The sequence below is a fragment of the Equus caballus genome, chromosome X (assembly GCF_041296265.1).
Source record: "Equus caballus isolate H_3958 breed thoroughbred chromosome X, TB-T2T, whole genome shotgun sequence".
Classification (NCBI taxonomy): domain Eukaryota; kingdom Metazoa; phylum Chordata; class Mammalia; order Perissodactyla; family Equidae; genus Equus; species Equus caballus.
The window spans coordinates 96,077,999-96,099,806 of NC_091715.1; the positions used below are offsets into that span (position 1 = coordinate 96,077,999).

At 38.4% G+C, this 21,808-nt stretch overlaps 1 protein-coding gene across 7 annotated transcripts in view; it reads left to right on the plus strand.

Moving 5' to 3' along the window:
- The window catches only part of DIAPH2 (diaphanous related formin 2), an 814,964-nt gene that overhangs the window by 38,766 nt on the left and 754,390 nt on the right, over positions 1-21,808 (plus strand). For 3 of the 7 annotated variants that reach the window (XM_023634104.2, XM_001914669.6, XM_070258086.1), the window contains exons 2-3: positions 15,633-15,665; positions 18,453-18,629. In XM_023634104.2, the coding sequence (XP_023489872.1) occupies positions 15,633-15,665; positions 18,453-18,629 (210 nt within the window). Of the gene's footprint in view, positions 1-9,771; positions 9,913-15,632; positions 15,666-18,452; positions 18,630-21,808 lie in introns of those variants that run through there. The other 4 variants (XM_023634105.2, XM_070258087.1, XM_023634106.2 and 1 more) reach the window with 2 other exon arrangements.

Below are 21,808 nucleotides of genomic sequence, written 5' to 3' on the forward strand. Positions count from 1 at the left end.
TGGATTTCTTGGACTTGTTGCTGTCTAGCTGGAGCAGTAATAGGCTCAGGATTTAAATATTGCTCTGTGAGCTGTGGCCGTTTGATTCAGAGAGAGAATTTGAAGCCATATATCCTAGAAGAGGAAAAGAGACCCAGACATCCCTTTCTTTGGTTTCTAATTTGTGTTTTTATGAAAGTTCAGATGAAATTTTATACTTCCAATGTATTTAAACATTGAGTTTTAAAGCAAACTTCCTATTCCACCACCTAACCAGTAACTAGTCAACTTGGGTGAGGGCAGTGGTGGCAGGTTACTTTCCAAACAAACCCCCATGGCCTCTGAATGTTTGTGTTCCAGAGTTGTGAAAGTGTACTAATGCCTTCTGGAAAGATTCTCCCCCCCCCACCAACATACACACTTTTTGCTGGCCTCATGGGTAGGGATATGGGAAAACCTAATCAGCTAGTCGGGATGGTCAGTGGGAACCATAGAGATTACAGGTATATTTTATAATATCTTTAGGTAAATGTTATGACTGTATTTTGAAGGTTAACTGTTAATTTCACTTTTTTAGGGTGATGTTAATTCTTTGCTAATCTGGATTTTTCTCTGTAGATTTATTTTCTTGGTTTGAAAATTCTTCTATGTTGTTCTCTTTTATTACTAACGTCCTTACCCCTCACCCCCTTGCCCTCTAGCTGAATTGCCTGTGGTATCCCTAAATGCCTATTATATGCTCTTTGTTAAGATCAGTCCCAGTTTTTCTTTGGCTACTGATATTTCTTGAGCTGTCATTGATTTCTTAGTTACTCTTTCTTTGATGTGGGATATTGTTTAAGAGCATTGCCTTTGTAGAATAATAAACCTGGATTATCTCGCTTCCATCTTTTACCAGCTATGAGCCAAGATTAAGTTACATTATATCTATGAGCCTCAGGTTCCCCATCTGTAAAATGGGTATAAAAAATGCAATATACTTTAAGGGTTGTTGCATAAATGAAATCTTAAAATAAATGTAAAAGCACTCAGTATGGTACCTAGAACATAGTTAACCTTAAATAAATGATAATTACAATTATACTTTTGTTGTTGGCATCCATATTATTGCTACCTAGCCCTTCTCCTCTCTTACCATTTCAGTTTTGTGTCCACCAGTGTTCTGTCACAGAGGTTCTGTATGTGATGGACTGCCCAGTGGTGGGAAGGGCTATTATCAAATCAGAGAGAGATCCTATTTAAATTGAGAAATTACCAGCTTCCAGTAATTCATTCAGTAAATGAGTGGCTGCTCCAAGGGCCATTAGCTAGGTATTGCATAGTGAGTCTGAGGAATTTTGGTACTGATCAAGGAAAAAGAGAAGACCATGAGATGGTAATAGTACCCAATGAGCTTTACTCGGGTGATGCTTTGACAGATATGCGTGTTGGGGAAGTCCCTCATAGCCTGCGACTTTCCAGAGACAACAGCAGGGCCCGCTACCCAGAAGAGGAGGAGGGCAAGGGAAGTCCTAGGGGTGAGGAGGATCAGAGAGGGAGCATATGTGTCTAGATGATGTCCCTCAGTGGCACAATGGGGAGTCTTTGGGTTGGAGAGCTCCAAAGGCAGCAGCACTTGGGGTCTTTTATAGCTATAGGGTTTATTTTATCTTTGGCTGGCAGATATTGGGTGCAGTTTCACAGTGTATACAAACCAGACAGGTTCTAAATGCCTGAAAATCTGCTTATTTGGGCTATATTTAAAACAATTGGATGTGTAGAAATTTCAGTTTGCCACCTGTGGGTTTTTAATGGGTCTTAGCTGCTGTGAAGAAGTAAACAGCATAGGGCCAATATACAGAGGCCATCTTTTTTTTTTTTTTGAGGAAGATTAGCCCTGAGCTAACATGTGCCACCAATCCTCCTCCTTTTGCTAAGGAGGATTGGCCCTGAGCTAACATCTGTGCCCATCTTCCTTCACTTTATATGTGGGACGCCTCCTCAGTATGGCTTGATAAGCAGTGTGTAGGTCCATGCCTGGGATCTGAACCGGTGAACCCTGGGCTGCTGAAGCAGAACACATGAACTTAACCACTACGCCACTGGGCCGGTCCCTACAGAGGCCATCTTTTACTCATTTATATAACATACTCCAAACTATTTAAGAGCCAGTTCCTACCTCAGGAAATTCATACTTTATAGTGGAAAATTATATACCATGATAAATGCTATAATCAAGGTTTAAACTAAGACTTTGGGAGTGACATCAAGAGAGATACCCTCCAGGAGTAGAAAAAGACCACTTTTGTGGGGTTTCCAGGTTCTTTGAAGCACACTCTAGCTGCAGAAAGCACTCAACGTTGTTGGCTGGTGGTGACTGACATCATGCTTCATTAGTTTTTAAGTTTTAAAACTTTGCCACCCCTTCAATATCTATGGCTTACATGCTCATGATGAGTCACTACGTGGAGCTTTGGGCCTATGTAAAGTCTCTTTTCTGCACTTCATGTGAAAGAAATTGCCTCTCAGCACATTACACTATGGTATTAGTAGGGAGGGAAGAGGTCATTCTAGTGTCTTCCTAAAATAAATGGTCACTATCTCAAAAACTCAGGAAGGTAGTTGTGTACAGTGTGAAATTTGAGATACTCAGAACCCATTGGATATCCGAAAATGGAGAGACGTTTCAACTTGGTAGATCAAGTTTGTACTTAAACTCTTGAGCCAATTCTCTGGAAGTACTCTAGAGGCAATCCTTGTGAAAAGATTTAGACCCAGGCCAATTTTTTTAATGGAAGGAATATATTGCCCTCTGTTTCCCAGTTCAGACACCCCAAGAGCTTGATCTCCTCTTGTGTTACTCTCTGAATGCTTAAACTGAATAAGTAGCCAGTTGTCTCTCTTCTGTTCCCTTATGTACCATTGCGAGTGTAGCTGCCCCTGTCTGCAGAAAGGAAAAACCAAGTTTTTGATATCCTGAGTTAAAATGTGTATTTTCTACAGAAAGTGTTTCAAAGGAGGATGCAGTTGGAAGGCTACCTACTAGTGCTAATGCGAAGGTGTAGTATAGATTAAATAAGTTCGTAAACTGACTTGGGAATTCAACCATCATAGAGAACTTTGTCTCTATAGCAAAATATCATGGCAGAACTGAGTCTGGGTGGTTCATCAGGGCTATAAAGGGCCCATATATGTCAAAAACTTCAGTAGTACTGATTATGGCCATTAAATAAGTAATTTTGTTTAAAATCAGTATAACATTATTAGCAAATAGACTGGTACTTGAAGAGAACTCAGTTTAGGAATTTTGTAAAAATCCTGGCTGTGATTCCGGTGCTGGCTCATTAATTTGGTGCTAGAACTCATGACAACACAGTAAGAGAAACTCTATAAATGTTTAAGCACATCTATATTTATATTTCCCTGATCTACTGATTGTAAATCTTTCTGTCAGTTGCATAGTAAAGTTTTTCAACCTTCCTAAACCCTAATTGGCTAAACTGTTATAAAACCAAATTACTCAGCAGTGAGGAAAATAGAAACCTGAACGAATGCTATTAAAATAAGTTCAGAACTTCTCAAATTAGCCTGCATAGCTTAGACTTGCTCTGTTTTATCGAAGAGCACTTCTCATACATACTGTGAGTGTTATTGGCAAGTTTAAGACGGCTGGCACATTATGTGCAGACATGTATATGTATCTGTCATTGGTTTTTAGGAGCCCCCAAGAAAGGATTTGATTTTGCTGATCAGAAGCCTTTGTGGGTGTCAGCAAAGTTAAAGAATTGCAGAAGAGGTTAATAGCCCCTTCGTATTTTCCAGCTTTACGCAAAGTGTGGTCTATATATTGATGGATAGGAGACACCACTGTTGTGTTAAAGTCTAGGTGAAAAGGAAAACAAAAAGCATGTTTTCCACATCAGAATCTTTTGACTGAAAAATTTCTGTGATTTCACAAAACTGAAAAAAGAAGAAGAAAGTTCGAATCATCCGCTTTGATGTGTACGTGTGTGCGGGCCATTGCGTTAGTTCTTGAGTTACCTGTAACTTTGCAGGCGAGGGGACATACAGTGAGTCATCTTTTATGTTTCACTGATATGGTGATTACACACTACCTGCAAGGCTTCGAAGGCTAAGTACAGGCGCTTGTTGACTTGCTGTCCTTACTCCACCTCAGTTAATTCAAATACATGCAGAGTCCATTGTGGGAAACTGTGTGTTAGAGTAGAAGAAATTTGAGTTCTATCGGAATAAACACTAATACAATTGCTGCTTTGCCTAAAATCATAAAAAAGTCAAAAATTTACAACTACCTGTTACTTTGTTATGATAGTATTTGTAAAACACAGTGACAGAAATGAAATTTTTCTATGTGTTATTTGCACAGAATTTCTATCACTATTTTCAGATGGAATTTCTTATCCAAATTACAGCTAAGTAAAAAACTAGCAAACAGTATGGAACAAGAGCTTTAAAAGGAGTTATCACTACTCAGCGTAGAATCTGAAGCTAATGGGGAAAAAAATGAAGCTTACAAAATTTAATAACTTTTTGTTAATCCTGAATTCTTTCAAAGATCCTTCTTAAGTTTCCTGAAATTTTAAAATCATTTTTGCCTAACATATAATCATGTTTTGCTTAAGATTTTATGTAAGTATGTATTATAATATTTAGTTATTTTATTTTTATTATTTTATTTTATTTATTTATTTTTTTGGTGAGAAAGATTGGCCCTGAGTTAACATCTGTGCCAGTCCTCCTCTATCTGGTATATAGGATGCCACCAGAGCATGGCTGATGAGCGATGTGTAGGTCCACGTCCAGGATCCAAATCCATGAACCCCAGGCCGCCGAAGCAGAGTGCACAAACTCGACCACTATGCCGCCAGGCTGGCCCAGTTTTTAGGTATTTTAAATGTCGTTCCTGTACGAGTCCAAATAAGCTATTTTTGTTTTCTGTGAGGAGAGAGTTGTCCACTTTCACTTTGGAAACCTCTGTTCCAGGAGCCAAACAACTGCCAAACAAATGAACTTTTTAGACCACAACCCGTTCCTCAATTGGGCATTGTTTGTAAACTGAAGAATACCACAGTTAAAAGTACTAATAGTGAAATTAACTTAAATCATTGGTTGCCTTTTATGTATCTTTTTCTACAAAAAGTATGTTATAATAATCCTTATTTACAACTCAGGTATAATTTTCAGTTCTAGGCGATTTATACTCTTGAATCTTTAAAGGAGTGAATCATTTTGTTTTGTCAGATTAATTTTGCAGCTACATCAGAAAACTAAATGATGCGGTTATTTATAAAAGCTACTTCAAGTAGATACATGGCAAGTTATTGTGAGGTGCAGTATCTCCAGAGTGATAATCATAGCTATTTAGAGGTTATTTGTGTGGTATGAAGATAGTAATCACAACAACAGATATTAAATCACTCTATTTAATACAAACAACAATCATATGTCTGGGTACATTGCTTCAATAACAAGCATAATTTTAAACAGAATTATATGTAGGAGCTGCCTTCTCTATTCCTAGTGCTATCATCCTAGTCTAAGCTCCTATCACCTCACACCTGGATCTCTCTCTGTCTCTCTCCTCCCTTTGCCATCCCAATTCAGTCAATCATGGCAGGTTGGAGTGCTAACTATGTGCTAGAAACAGTGCAAAAACTGAGGACACAGTGGCGACCAAGAGAGACCTAGTTCTTACTACGTTGAGTTGACAGTATAGCAAGGAAGCCCCACCTTGATAGGGAATTTGATAGTTGGAATGTGTTACAAAAGAGGAAGTTCAGGAACCATGAGAGACTATAACAGGAGCAACTTTAATCTCAGCTGAGACCAGAAAGGATGAGTAGGAGATGGCCAGATGAAGGAGGAGGAGGTATGGAGTGACTGCTCGAAGCAAAGCAAAGCGCATGGAAAGGCCAAGATTGAAAAAGAGCTTGAGCTCTGCTAACCAGGGTTATACTGATGAAGACTCTTTTTTTGGTGAGGAGGATTGGCCCTGAGCTAACATTTGTTGCCAATCTTCCTCTTTTGGCTTGAGGAAGATGGTCCCTGAGCTAACATCTGTGCCAGTCTTCCTCTTCTGTGTACATGGGATGCTGCCATAGCATGGCTTGATGAGCAGTGTGTAGGTCCGTGCCCAGGATCTGAACTGGCAAAACCTGGGGCACCAAAGCGGAGCGCGGGAACTTAACCACTACGCCACTGGGCCGGCCCTACTGCTGAAGACTCTTGCAGACAGATTTCAGAATGTGCATAGAGGTTTTAGAGCTTGGATTCTACTTGGACCTAAATGCTAACCCCAACTCTGTAATTGATTCTCTTTGTGACTTTAGGCAAATGACTTAATGACTGCAAACCTTGATTTTCTGAACTATAAAATAGAACAGTAAATTCCTATATGATAGGAGTACTGTGAGGATTTAAATGAGGCAATGCATGGAAAGCTGTTAGCATAGTGCCTGGTATGTAATATTTGGTCAGTAAATGATAACTAGTATTTAAGTAGAGTAGACCAAATTTGCCAATCTCTGCAAGCCATCTGTTTGAGCCTTTGATTCCTTCTCCAATCTAGCCTGAATATTACAGCCTACAACCCTTCTGTGAAATTCTAAAACCTGAAAGCAGAATTTTATCATTTAGACACAAAACCCGACCTGGCTTGAGGTTGTATGTAGTCTTTATCCTGTTTTATGGAATATTCATGTCTCACTGCTAACCTTGAATGCATTTGATTTTGGGTGCTACCCCAGATCCTGCTGGGTGGATTTTGTAATCTGTGATACACATACCATATTCCTTTCTAAAATATGAAATGCTCTGAATTCCAAAGCACATCTGGCTTTAAGGATTTCAGATAAGAGATTGTGGACCCGTACCACCCAAAGTCATCTTTCTCAAATACTACCTTTTCCATGTCTGTCTCTGAATCAGGAAATCATAAGGACTCTTTCTTTTTAAAAATTCCTATTTATTTATTTGATTTATTTTATTGAGGTAGCATTGGTTTATAAGGGTATGTAAATTTCAGGTGTACATTGTATTTCAATATCTGTGTAGACTACATCGTGTTCACCACCCAAAGGCTAATTACCATCCATCACCACACACATGTGCCTAATCACCCCTTTCACCTTCCTCCCTCCCCACCTCCCCTCTGGTAACCACCAGTCTAATCTCTGTCTATGCGTTTGTTGTTGTTTTTATCTTCCACTTATGAGTGAAATCACATAGTATTTGACATTCTCTGGCTGCCTTATTTCGCTTAGCATGATGCCCTCAAGGTTCACCCATATTGTCGCAAATGGCAAGACTTCGTATTTTTTTTTTTTATAGCTGAGTAGTATTCCATTGTGTATATCTACCACATCTTCTCTATCCATTCATCCATTGATGGGCACCTAGGTTGTTTCCATGTCTTGGCTGTTGTGTATAATGCTGCAACGAACATAGGGCTGCAGATATCTTTCCGACTTAGTGTTTTCAAGGACTCTTAACGGTTGTCAGACTTAGTCTACACTACTCCTTGTGGTTTTCAAGACTGTCTCTAAACTGTCCCCACCCTACATATTCAAAATTTAATACCCTTCAACCTGAACCCTTTGTTTCGTAAGGCTGCTTCCCTAAAGTAAATGTTAATCCTGCTCCTTCTGTCTGACATCCTTCTCTTCCCCTCTTTCTGACTATTCAAATCCTACTCAGTAATTTGGGTACAATTCTTTATGGTTTCTTAATGAAGCTATATGTATCTGTTTCTTCTCTGAATTCCTCTTGTATTTAAATTAATTTATTCACCAAATACTTGAGTAGAGATTATGTGCTAGCTACTGTTCTAAGTGTTAGAGGTCCAAAAATGAATAAGACAGGTAAATTAAGGTCTCTGCTGTTAGGGAACTTGTTTTCTAGAAACTAGAACACAAATAAGTAAATCAATAAGTGAACAGGGTAATTTCGGATAGTGGTTAATGCTGTGAAGATAATAAGACGGACATGTGAGAATGCCTAGGGAGGAGGAGGAATCTCAGAATCTCAGAATTTAGCATTGGATTATCTATTTGTTTTTATGTGGTTAGTTTTCACTCCCTGGTTAGATTATAGATGGCCTAAGGGCAGAATCATATCTTAAACTCTTCTGTGCCATAAATTGCTGGGCATATAATGGGTACTCAAACATATTAACGTTTAGTTGAGACATTTGTCTTTTTTTTTTAGAGAAGATAAAAACTAATTTATTAAATATTGAGCCCCACTTGGCTAACTCATTGATCTAAGAGTATCTATTGTGTACAAAATACCGTGCTCGGTTTTGAAGGCTTTGTGTTTGTGTAAAGCTAGCTTTCTTTTCATTTGTTGTTTTTTAATCATAGACTAAGAAAGGAGAACTTTCTTCTCCAAACAATTTTCCCGTTTGAAATGGTTTAGTACAAAGCAAATAAACATGATTTCCATAACTGCTGAAGAAGTTGTGGCTCTTAAAAACCTGGATTATTCCTGCAGTTGTTTCTGATTAATTCAGGTAGTAAGTGACTTCTTCCAGTTCATTAGTGTGAACTTTTTTAAGACTGAAGCGGCAAACATAGATTTCCTGGACACTTCACCCGTCGTCCTGAAGCTGAGCGTGCTTGTTACACAGAAGAGACTGCTGGGTTCCCGTATCGTAGTCACCCCTCTTGGCAGTTAAAGATGGAAGTTCATGGCAAGACAATTAATTTAAGATTGAGCATATCTTGTTATGACAGATTTGTGAAACTTTGCCAGTGAAGTAACATAGTCTTTTGCTTCCTGAAGAAAACTGAAGCCCTGTACTGTGATGTCATATTTGATTTCTGGTCGATATACATTTTGTTTATTCTAAATTTGAAAGAGCATCTGGAGAAGAAAAACCCCCAAAGAATTTTTTCTTGTCATAAAAATGCTGGAAGGAATTTTGATTTGTAAGAGCCAGGAACTCTGGTGGGTTCAAATTGGCTTTTGATTTGATGGTCCTTCTGAGATGGTGTCCTTATGGTTAAATAGATAAAAATATTGGTCTATTAAAATGATGAAATGGGGGCCAGCCTGGTGGCACAGCAGTTAAGTTCGCATGTTCCGCGTTGGCAGCCCAGGGTTTGCTGGTTCAGATCCCGGGTGTGGACCTACACATGGCTTATCAAGCCATGCTGTGGCAGGCGTCCCACATATAAAGTAGAGGAAGATGGGCATGGATGTTAGCTTAGGGCCAGTATTGCTCAGCAGAAAGAAGAGGATTGGCAGCAGATGTTAGCTCAGGGCTGATCTTCCTCAAAATAAATAAATAAAAAAGATAAAATGATGAAATGGACCGTTTAAGATGCTAACAGCAGCAAAGTGAGGTAGAGAACCAGAGCTTAATGCCTGTAACTTCATCTCCTCAACTACTAGGCTTTTGCCCTTTGAGGGCAGGGTCCTGTCTCTTTAAATCCCAGTGCCCAGCACACTGCCAATGGATCTGTCATCCATTCATAAGTACTAATGGTGATGGAAGACTCCAGTGCCTAAGATAACATGGGGGTGTCTGAAACTGACCTTTACCGTTAGAAAGGAGGTGAAAGAGTATTTCAGAGCCATTTAAAATACTAGTAGTAATAGTTCAATGACTTTGAAAGCCAAAATTTGTTTTCCTCCTGTCATCTTAGAATCAAACCTCTACCTTGATCTAAGTTCTAAAAATCAGATTATATATAGCTTTTTTGGTGAAATAAACACAACTGAGAGGTACTCAACAACAACAAAATCCATGTAATAAAGTATTGGAATGCCTGAACGGAATGTTCAGCTTGGTTACCAGGTGACAGAATGGCCTTCAGTTGTCTTGCTTGGTCTTACTGGTCTGTAAAGTTCAGGGTGAGTACAGGATCTGAGGAGCCGGAAGACGGGCCTTTGAAGTGTGACTGTTTTCTTCTGTGCCGGCTGCTGATCGAGGTATTGGGCCGGGAGGTCGTCCAGAGATTTCAAACCTGGGTCAGCGGTTGATACGGATGGCTTTACTTAAGGGCCTTTCTAACGTGGAAAGTATATGGAGGTTCTGTGAGGGTACTATCCCATCAGAGCTCGCAGAATTTCTCTATTGTGATCGTTCTTTCATTCCTCTCATCTTCAACTAGACTGCGACCTCCATAAAGGAAGAGCGTGTACTTATCTTGTTTACGATTGTACTCCTAGGGCTCAGCACTGAACAGCTGCATAGTAGCTGCTCAAATATTTGTTCAGTTGAATTGAACATGGTTTGTGTGTGTGTGTAATATTGCCCCTGCCCTTCTTAGAAACCAAGAAACTGAAAGCTGGGTAAATAATTGAACTTTCATCTTTATTGTGATGGCCAACTTTGTTTTCTCTAAAAGAGAAGAAAATAGTCAAATAGTGTGACTAAGTTTTTGAGTTGGTGGTGAAACTTTTAAATTATATGCAATTTAGTTGTCCAATTTCTGTGGTACTTGGGTAATTGCACGATGTTTTTAAGACATTGTATAACTATGTAACATTAGCCATAAGAGAGTTGAATCTTTACATCTTGCTGTTTTTGTTAATTTCTGCCTGATTGAGAAAATTAAAACTTAATTTTCTTGCAATAAGGACTTCTGCATTTCAATCAGAAATTCAGCATTAACGTTTATAAGTAAATCAGCCATCTCTCTTTTTCTTAAGGGGTTGAGATTCCAGAGTGATACTTTTATAATTATGCAATACTCATATAATATTACACTAAGTTATATTTAATATAACTGATCATAAATGGAGTTTAATAAACTCTGATTGCTTGACTAATACACAAGCTTATTGCTTTTCCAGAGTTGATTTTAATGAAAATATATGGTCAGTGTACTTATTTGTGCAATATGCCCTCATCCTAATGACCATTATCGTTAGAATTACACAATAAAAACGTACTAAAATGACTTTAACCAGTGCTTTTAATTCAGGGGTGTGACTCTAATAAAGATTCTTTTTGGTCATGTTTAAATTGTTTATTTTTTTAACTCCGTGGTAGCTCTATAGTCTGTACACAGGAGTGAAATCCGGAATTTCTACTTGCATGTGGTGTGAGAGAGAGACCTATGCATCTCTATAAATTACATTCAGAGAAAATTTGAGAGCTTGGCCCTGTAGAACATCATTATAAATGAGAATATATTTTAATACAACCATTTTAAAATCTGTTTTAAAGGTCAGGTCATATAAAAATGACTGTGGTATAATCTTGTCAAAGAAACAGCTCTTTATAGCTCTCTGAACTATTTTCTTGTAGGTGTTGTCTTTGTTACTGTTCTTAACTCCTTTATATCTTTCTTTTTTGACTAATATTTAAAGACAGTTATGTGGCAGAAATAATTTATTTTTGATTGCAGGTAGTTTAATTGTACCTTATGCAATAATTTCAATGTATGTTTAATGTACAGTGACCAAAAGTCACCCCTTCTGAAACTCAAACTCTTCAAATCTCCTTAAGTATTTTCATTTTCAGTAGATCACATTTGTGTCTTTTTTTCTGAACAGTTATAAAGAAGAATTCTAAGTAATGGTATCAAGAAGATAGTTATGAAAGCAGATGAGGGAAAGCTATGAGAAAAATATCCATATTTGTTTAATGTTCATGGTTTTACGGGATACACACTGTGTAGCTGAATGCAACTTGTAAATCAAGAAATCAGAAGCAGAGTGTTTTTCGTTATGATACTCTATCACAAGTAATTGGGATAATTTTTTACGTGAATATAATTTTCTATGTGCCTTAGGGTACTCTATCATTCTTGAAGATGCCTGTTTGGATAAAAAAGAAAAAAACTTTAAGAAAACACTAAACACAGCATAATCCTCCTCTAGTGTTATTTTTGACCAAGACTTCACATTTGGTTTATCAATAACCAAACTGTAAACTCGAGGGAAGCTCTAGAAATAGGAATGTGTCTAGCTAGATGGGCATTCCAGATAGAGAGAACAGTGGGTGCACAAACAGGACATATGGGGCGTGCAAGGGAAAAGGATTTCCATTGTTGTCTTCTCTAGCATTTGGATCACAAGGGAAGGAGTAGGTAGCCTAGGGCTGAATCCTACAGGGCTTTGAATACCATATGAAGGATATTAGTCTTTATTCAGTAGGTCGTCAGGCGCCATGAATATGAACGGGCATGTGATAGTCATTTCTAATGTTTATTATGCGTCCATGTGCCAGGCACTGCTCTAGGCATTCGGGCTACATCCCTAAACCGCATAGACACAAACTCTGTTGCCATGGAGCTCATATTTTGGTGGGAGAAACAGACAATAATAATAATAATAAAGTAAATTATAGACTATGTTAGATGTGATAAATTCTATTGAAAAAAGGAAAAGTAGAGCATGGTAAAGCAGATCAGGAGTGCATGGAGGAGGTGAGTGTTTCCATTTAAATAGGATGCACAGAGTAGACCTCACTGAGCAAAAACTCAAAGGAAGAGGATGATGGAGTAAGGGATATGGATAATGGAAACGAGCATTCCAGGCAGAGGGAAGGGCCAGTGCCTGTGTCTGATTGGCTTATTGAGGAACAGTGGGGTGGTCAGTATGACTGGAGCTGTGTGAATGAAAGGGACACTAGTAGGAGATGAGGTCAAAGGGTTATGGAGAGTGTGCAGATCAATAAGGCCTTGTAGGCCATTGTAAGGATTTTGACTTTCACTCAGAGTGAAAATAGCCATTGGAAAGTTTTGAGCAGAGGAGTAACATGATCTAACTTCAGTTTTAACAGTATCACTTTATCTGATGTGTTTAACTGTAGGAGGGTAAAGGTGGAAGCAGACAGGCAGGTTAGGAGGTTAGTACGGAAATCTAGGTAAGAGGTGATGGTGGTTTGAACCAGATGTTTGCTTTAAAATGACGACTTTAGCAATAGAATGGAAGCAGAGGTAATTATTAGGAGGCTTTTTGCTGGCAATCAGAATCTAAACTGGGATATTGTGTGTGAGAATGAAGACAGAACTGCAGAAGGATTGCCATGGAACTGGACAACTGCTTGGCTGTTGGGAATGAAAGAGAGGGAGGGGACCAAGGTGAAACGGAAGTCTTAAAACTGGATAAATGGAATGCAGATGGTACCATTAACATAAATGGTACCCTCCTTTCTGAAAGTCTGTCCTGACCCTCTGAGACATTTTGCCCCCTTTGTGTCATGAAGTGTTTCCATTTGGTTATTAATTGTATACCCATTTTTTCCCTCCTGCTACCCACCTAAGAAAGTTGAGAAAAGAAGTCTGACTCTTAGAATTGTCGCAATATTAAGGTATAATTAGGAAGGTAAAATTTAAGAATTATGAAAGACTGGAGAATGCAAATTTGTATATAGTTTGTATATGGAGAATAACTAATGAATTAGCCAGTCAAAGAACACAGAGTATATTGGTCAAAGTGAGTTCGGTAGATGACGTGTACGATGCATTGGGGAAGGAATGAATGCCAGGGGAATGCTCTTTGGGATCTCGGCCTCCTGGGTAATGATGGCAAAAGGCAGTTGCCCGAGGAAAATGAAACTGATGGGGCTTGGGGGTATCCGTGAATTTGAGATTACCACGAACTCTTTCAATTTGGTAATTCGACCCTAATATCCTACAGCTTGATTATACCAACTGAAAAGGCTGTATGTTGACTTAAGAGTTAGCATCTAGTGATAAGCAGATCTGTGGTTCTTGGGCAGGTCAGTTAGCCTCCTCAAGCTTCGGTTGCATCATTTGTAAAATGAGAAGTTTTGACCAGATTATCTCAAATTCCATCTAACTTTAGTGGTCTCTAACTCCATACTGTGTGATTTGATATGGACAAAAAATATGTTAACTTAAAAAAAAAAAGAGTTGGGGTGGAGGAAGAGAACTCAAGTCTCTTGCCATAAGACAAGGTAGAAATATTGCTAGCAATCCTTTTCTTCTTGTTTCTGTCCCCCACGATTAAACTGTCAACATGTATTCAATTGAGATAGAGATTTAAGGCATTCCAGACATATGTGTACCTTAACTTAGAGACTTTGACTAAATCAAATTGTATTTTCCCCTAATTGACATTCTCGCTTTGAAGATATAGATGTGTTTCCAATCTTGAGGTTATAACCCTGAAGGATAGGAAGAAAACATAACCAGGAGTTGCTTGAAGAACTGTGTAACCTGTCTAGTAACCACACAGGTGGACAGGTACCTATCCAGATGGTAGCAGGGTAGTTGAGGCACATTGAGACCGACATTTCTCACTCTGATTTCACTTTACAGGAAATCATGAAGCTTGTCATTGTGCATGAAACAGTTTTCTGTCATCCAGTGGGAAAATTAAAGAGCAAATCCCGGGTAGAGATACTCCTAGGGTGAATTGATCTCTCTTGCAGTGGCTTCAGTTCTGATATAAATAATCCCCCTTCTTTTCTTTTTCCTAGGCAGTAAAGATTGATTGGGGTTTGTGTAAGCAGGATGTGATGAAGACGTAGTACAAAGATGTAGAAGTCTAGATCCCTGAGGGAGTTGATGGATTAAAAGTAGAAAAAGAACTAGACATATAATAGTGTGTCTGTCCCAGCTCATCCAGGGGAGGGGCTCTTTAACAGCACTTCGTTGGTGGTATTTGAACATCATTTCCTGAGATCTGAGACCAAATAATTCTCACTTTTTTAAAGCTCATGGAATTCTCCTCGCCAGTGAGAAGACCATATTTTTCTTAGTAAAAAAGGATGTAACCATGCATGACCAAGTTGATGCATGTTATTCAGCTTCTGTTGTAAGAAATAAATTTACAGGATGTGGCTGGAGGGTTAATTTCAATTCCCAACGGGCGATTTTTAAAAATCTGGTTCTTTCCTAATCACGTGTCTTAATTCGTACTTCGACATATTTATAATATAATAATAACTGCCCTTTGTGCTGATGGTATGTTCTTGTAAGATCCTAAAGTATCATCTGAATCATGGAGGATTACTAAATTATTAGATATGACTTTGCTTCCTTTACTTTAGTACTGCTTTATTGCTTTAGTATTGCTGTACTCTTAATTCTTCAAATAGCGGTGCCCATATTTGTTACGTGGTAGTTTTTATTAACCACTGCATTTTAACTAGAATACACCCTTGCCAATGAGTCTCAGCATTAGACGTAGAAAACCACATGTGAAAAAAAAGTGTTGATGTTTTTGAGAAAGGGGCATATGTTAACAAAATCATGAGTTCAACTTTATCTAGAATATTTATAAAGGTGTCCTTTAAATATCAATCAGATGTAACTGACGTGACATTTTCCCTCTTGTTCGTGTTTTTCTAAATCTGTGTATCTTAAAAACATGATTTATTCATTCTAAAATTTTGAAAAAACTTGAACGGGCGTTGGACTTCACTGTGTCTTTGCTCGTGTTGGAGCACTGTGTAGTGATGTCTGATCCAAATCTGACTTTGGGACCTTGGGAATCATCTTCTAAAGCAAATAGACACCCCCCACCAAACCTTCATTTTTAATCCTTAAAAAGTTGTCTTTTTCATTTTGTAAAGAAGTGCTTATTTCTATATTTAAACTTTCTAATTCTTTTTAACTGGTTGATAAAATAAAAAATGAGAATCCTTCAATTATTATTTTCTTGTTTGATCTATGAATTTCTCTTATCTGACAGGTATTTCTTTTCTTTTTTCCTTTTGGTTTTAATAGAACATTCAAATAAAAACTTTGGCAGATGATGTGGTAAGGTGGTCTTAGTAGCATGGGATTGCATTATTATGCATGTTGCTTTTTCATTAAAGTGATGGACATTAAGGCATTGATATATGCAAGACATAAAATGTCTGCGTGTTTACAAAGTACAGGAGAATGGAAGAACTGTCAATAGAATGACTTTTCTTTTTTGGAATATTCACATAAACAATTGTATAAGAACTCATCAAAATTTTGATATATCATCCTGATATATACCTTAACCAGACTTTTTTTGTCTCTATGTAAATCTCACTGGAAAACAGATGTTTCCTTTTCTGATAGCCAAGTAAATTGACTATGAATATTTTAAAGGTTAGCATTAATACTACAGGAAATTATTTTAAAATAGAAAGGAAGTTAAGTTCATTATGTTAGTCAGATATGTACTATTAAATTCAAAATCCTTCAATATTTTTGAGCTGAGTCTAGCATAGTAAAACTTGTTAAAAGTTATGGGCTTAAAATTTAAATATGCCCTTTTATAGCTAAACCTTTAAGAAATGGTATTTTAAGCAGTGTCACTTTTTTCTTTGTGAAATTACCTATCTACAAATAATGTAAAATATTGTTAGTGATTTAAAGAAGTGACAGTATGTGGCTTAACTTCATTTTCTTATCAAGATATAGCTGAAAGCGAAAGCCAATTTTCTAGATAGAAATGAAGGGCATAGTGGAAGATCAAATCTTTATGTAAATAATGCTGCTCAGTAAAAAAGCCGGCACTGCGGAAGTAAATATTAAGTGATATGAAGGGAAGAGAACAGAGATAGGTTGATTTGATAGTTGATTGCATATTTAAATGCTTTTATGTCCATCAAATCTTTTAGTGAAATTTGACTGTTGGGTATGTATTCAGCTTATTTGGGATTGCTTAATTTTTTTTTTCGAGTTGTTTGAAGATATACTACATATCTAAAGCAAGTTAATTTTCCTCAAAGAGTTAAAAAGAAAATTTAAAAATATAGTTCAAGATGATTCAAAGAAATGAATCTTAATGTGAACACGGGTATGAACCAGGGACTCATGAATTTAGCTAGTCATTTTTTCTGTAAAATAAGAGAGTTGGTCTAGATGATTTTTCAAGTTTCTTCCCAGCTCTAAAATATATGATTTATATAATCTCTTTGTAAGCAACCACGTACTAAAATCATTTTTGTAATCCTAAATAAGCTGCTTAAAACTGATCATGTTTCTTTCAAAGTACACCTTTTGATAAAAAAAAAGTGTTCTTTGAAGCAAAACAAAAAGTATGTTTTCTCAGTGGGGGTCAAGGGAATGTTACATAAGCTGTGGTAATAACTTCTGTGATGCTTTTTGTATTGTTGAAGTGATTATGAGGCCTGAGTAACATGGCAGTGAGGATGCACTGTCCTCATTTCTAACACATCTGCTTGTTTAACATGACCGGACGGTATGCATGTGCTTCCTAACAGAATGCAGAATAAAACTGAGTTGCATTCAGTTTTATGATCATTACTAATTTTGGATGTCTGATGTTTTGTGGTTTAAAACAGGATGCCTGTTTCCATGAAACTGGAGTGGTTAACTCACTTTATGCAAAATAGCAAGCTAATTATTAGAGATTGTACATGGAATCCATGATTCAGAGTCAATATCCATAAACCAGCAAGTTCTGCATCATAGTAGATGTAGGAATAAGATATTTCTGTTTGTTATATTTTCAGTAAATGGAAAAGGTGATGTTTTTAATTTTATTTTGCTTCCTTAATGGTCCCACTTTTTAGGGAAGAGAAAGGTGGGGGAAATAATAATGATAGTTGTAGTAACAACAATAGTAATAATAAAGAGTAGCTGAGTGCACTAAACGTATCAACTTATTTAAATCTCACCATAATCCTGTGGGGTTGGTAATAACATTCTTTACTTATTTAACATACATTAACTCATTATCTCTATTTTAAGATGAGGAAACAGTCATAGAGAGACCAAGGATTTGTACACAGTTACTCAGCTAGTGAATGGCAGATGCAAACCCAGGTAGCCTGGCTCCAGAGTCTCTGCTCTTAACCATTATACTCTAATGCTACACTGACAAAGTATTCATAGACACTTGTCACAATTTTTGACACTTTGAAGAAGAGAAACATTACTATAATTTCCCCTTAGAATGGGATATCGGAAGCTCTTTTTTTTTGAGGAAGATTAGCCGTGAGCTAACATCTGCTTATCCTCTTTTTTTTTTTTTTTTTTTTTTTTGCTGAGGAAGACTGGCCCCCAGCGAACATCTGTACCCATCTTCCTCTACTTTATATGTGGGATGCCTACCACAGCATGGCTTGCCAAGCGGTGCCATGTCCGCACCTGGGATCTGAACCAGTGAACCCCAGGCTGCCAAGGCAGAACGTGTGCACTTAACTGCTGTGCCACCGGGCCGCCCCTGGAAGCTCTTTTTATTTTCTTTCTCTTTTTCTCATAGTTCGACAGTTGCCACCAAACATACCTTCTCCCTCCAACAACCACATGACTTCGATGCAGGAATTTTTCACCTATTTACTGTGCAAAACAGAAATGACAAGGGACTACGTTTTACTTTTGAGGAATGCTTTTCACCCCCTAGACTTCTGAGGCTGAAGGGCTGCCTCAAGGTTTCAAAATAGTACAATCTTTAACTGGAGCTTGCTGCTTAAAATAACATTTTGTCAAAAGACAATAATGATATATATATTATGCTAAGTGCCACTTTGATGTCGCAGTTCTTCATATCTGTGATTCTTGATCTATTTCTTAGGGCTTCTTATTTTGTTCTCTTTGCAGCGTGACCGAATTACAAGTTTTAGAAAATCTACTGTCAAAAAAGAAAAACTTCTTATTCAACATCCCATCGATTCTCAAGTTGCAATGAGTGAGTTTCCAGCAGCTCAGCCATTATACGATGAACGATCTTTGAATTTGTCAGAAAAGGAAGTACTGGATCTTTTTGAAAAAATGATGGTAAGTTAGACTCCTAATTTTGTTGTATTCTGTTTTTTTTTTTTTTGAGGAAGATTAGCCCTGAGCTAACATCTGCTGCCAAGCCTCCTTTTTTTTTTTTTTTTTTTTCTGAGGAAGACTGGTGCTGAGCTAGCATCTATGCCCATCTTCCTCTACTTTATATGTGGGACACCTGCCACAGCATGGCTTGCCAAGTGGTGCCATGTCTGCATCCGGGATCTGAACTGGTGAACCCCGGGCCGCCGAAGTGGAACATGTGCACTTAACTGCTGCACCACCGGGCCAGCCCCTGTTGTAATTTTAAAATGCAAGTGCCCAGAATAGCACTGGATTTTAAGTAAGTGTGTTTGTATGAACTGTGTTTATATCACGTAAAGAAGAGACCAGAAACTTGTTGATAGAACAGAACTATTCTCAAAAGTATCTGTGTTTTGAGCTAAAACATCCTTACCTGTCTGTCTTTTCCACTATGAGCTCCTAAAAGCAGGGGCTATCTTATTTCTTTTTGTTCTCTAATATTAGTGGTCTCTGGCCCATTGAGTCAATTTTTCAATCAACTAATTTGTGTTCCTGTTTCTATAAAGCAAAACAGACCTAAGTCCGCTTTGCTGAAAACAGCACAAGGTGTCCTGTTGGGCATTTGAAATAGAGTTGGGAGGGTAGAGGGTCAGAAAACAGCAGAGGGGACAGAGAAATTCATTCCTCCAAGTTTGTTCTATGAGCAACAGTCATACAACCTACGTTTTCTAGCATGTTTCTTATATTTTACAGCTTGTGGTCTCGATGATGTCTTAGATAATAAATACAGTATTTTCAGTATCCAGTAGTTTATGGTAGGAGAGGGGAGAGATGAGACATTGGGCCATATTCCTTTGGCTTGCTTGACCAGAGAAGAACTAGAGATGCTGATTCATGATTCATTCATTTATAATTCTATCCCACTTATCAGTGTACAGTTTTTTTGTGGATATCTATTTATCTAGAGTTAGGGTCCACAGGTGTTTCAAAGGTCCCCTCACCCACACCAAAATAAAAGGTTAAGAATCACCGAAAATCTAGACCCTTCTGCTCTGCCCATGATGGAACCCACCCCACTTATAATCTGCCCATATCACCCCCCCATTCCCCACCCCCACTATTTTCCTCCTGTGCCTGGAAGAGTTAGTAGGCCTTCAATAAATATGCATTGAAAGTTGCTGAATGAATGAAAATTCCCTTTATCTTTAAACTTTTCCTTGACTATTCTGTCTAGGCACAGCTGGCATCTGCCTTTTCCCCTGACACAAATCCTGACATTCCCACCCGCTTCAAGCCCTTCCTCCTAGTTCTGTGGGACACCCTTTTTTCTGCTGTTTCTTCCATGCCATCTTCTTTGAACCATCTTTCAGCACTACTTTCTCTTGTGAAGTCTCTTACTGGCCGACCTTCCTTCACGATGATAGCATCTGGCTCTCCTTTTAGCTTTTCCCCTACTATGCATTTTGGTGATTTCAGCTATGATGTGGATCACCCCTCCAATGCATTTTTGCTCTGAGTTCCTTGATTTCCTAAACTGTGACCTCTGCATTTATATATTTAGCTAGTTATAGGCTTGACTACACCTTGGACGGTGTCATTCTTTAGAATAATTCCATCTGTAAGATCTTTAGCTCTGAAATTCTCCTGGGAAGCTAAACAAACTATATTACCTCTCCCAGGCCCTTAATTTTACAGAGCGCGGCTTGTGTAGTGGTCGAGAACTTGGACTTTGGGGCATTCAGACTTGGGTTTGAGTTCTGGCCATGCCATTAATCACCTTACCTTGTGAAGGTTACATAACCTCTCTAAACTTTGTCTTCCTTCACTGTAACAAAGATAAAAGAGCATCTACTCATGGTTATTTTTAGGATTAAAGGAGATGATGTTCCTAGAACAGTGCCTAGCGTATAAGCTTTCTGTATAAACAATTTTATAAAGGTTTCTTGCATCCCTTTCCTTTATCAAATAAAGCTCTGTTCTTTCTTACCAATTTTTCCCATCCTCCTCAGTTTACCACTTGGTTGTCTTAATCACCCAGAACAATGATGATAACAACACAGAAACAGAAACATGCTTTGACACTGTTAACACTTTTAATCTTTTAAAACCTTCTTTCTTCTCTTCACTCAAATTTAACTTACTGCTTTAATCTGCTGCCCAACTGCTTACTAATTTTTGCAATCTTGAACTGGTTCTTTTTTTTATAGACACATCTCACTTTTTTTTTTAAAGATTAGCACCTGAGCTAACATCTGTTGCCAATCTCCTTCTTTTTCTTCTTCTCCTCCCTGAAGCCCCCCAGTACATAGTTGTATATTCTAGTTGTAGGTCTTTCTGGTTGTGCTATGTGGGATGCCGCCTCAGCGTGGCCTGATGAGTGGTGCTAGGTCCACACCCAGGATCCGAACCGGCGAAACCCCGGGGGCGCCAAAGTGGAGAGTGCGAAGTTAACCACTCGGCCACGGGGCGGCCCCGTGAACTGGGTTCTTTGAGTTCATCAGGGGCATTGCCATTCAGGGGCATTCGCTTAAGCTCAACACTTACACGCCGTCCTTCACTTCATTCGTTTCCTCAGTCACTTCTAGTTGCCTGGCAAATGGTTCTGCTTTCACAATGACTCTTAAATCTGTTTCCCAGTTGTCCTCCAGCTGCTCTTGAGGACTGCTAAAATAGCCTCCTAACTGGTCTTCCTTCTGTTCCAGGTTTTGCCTATTCTAATCCAGTACTGTACTGTTAATGATTCTGAGACAGTTCCTCTTCCAAAGCTCCAAGTGGGCCCTTCCGTTTTCAGACAACCATTTTATATGTCCCTACTCCATTGCCTCAACTGTGCTCCGAGATGACTATTTCACACCTTTGCTTTGCTGCTCAGGCCTCGGAACTCTTCCCCAACTTTATTCTCTGCTGCTGACCTTGCCGCTTAATTCACTGGGTAAATGGAAGCAGTCAGAAGAGAGCTTCTGCAGACTCCCTCTCCCTATCACCCTAACTTGTAGTATCGGCACTCACAGAGCTTGTCTTGCTCCCTGTCACCGTAGGTGAGCTTTCCATGTTACCATCTTTCCGTGTGTGTACAAGATTCCATTCCTTTTCACCTACTCAAGGAGATTGCTCTCATAATTTTCTCCTCTCATCTTCCATTCCCAGCAGCCTACAAACAT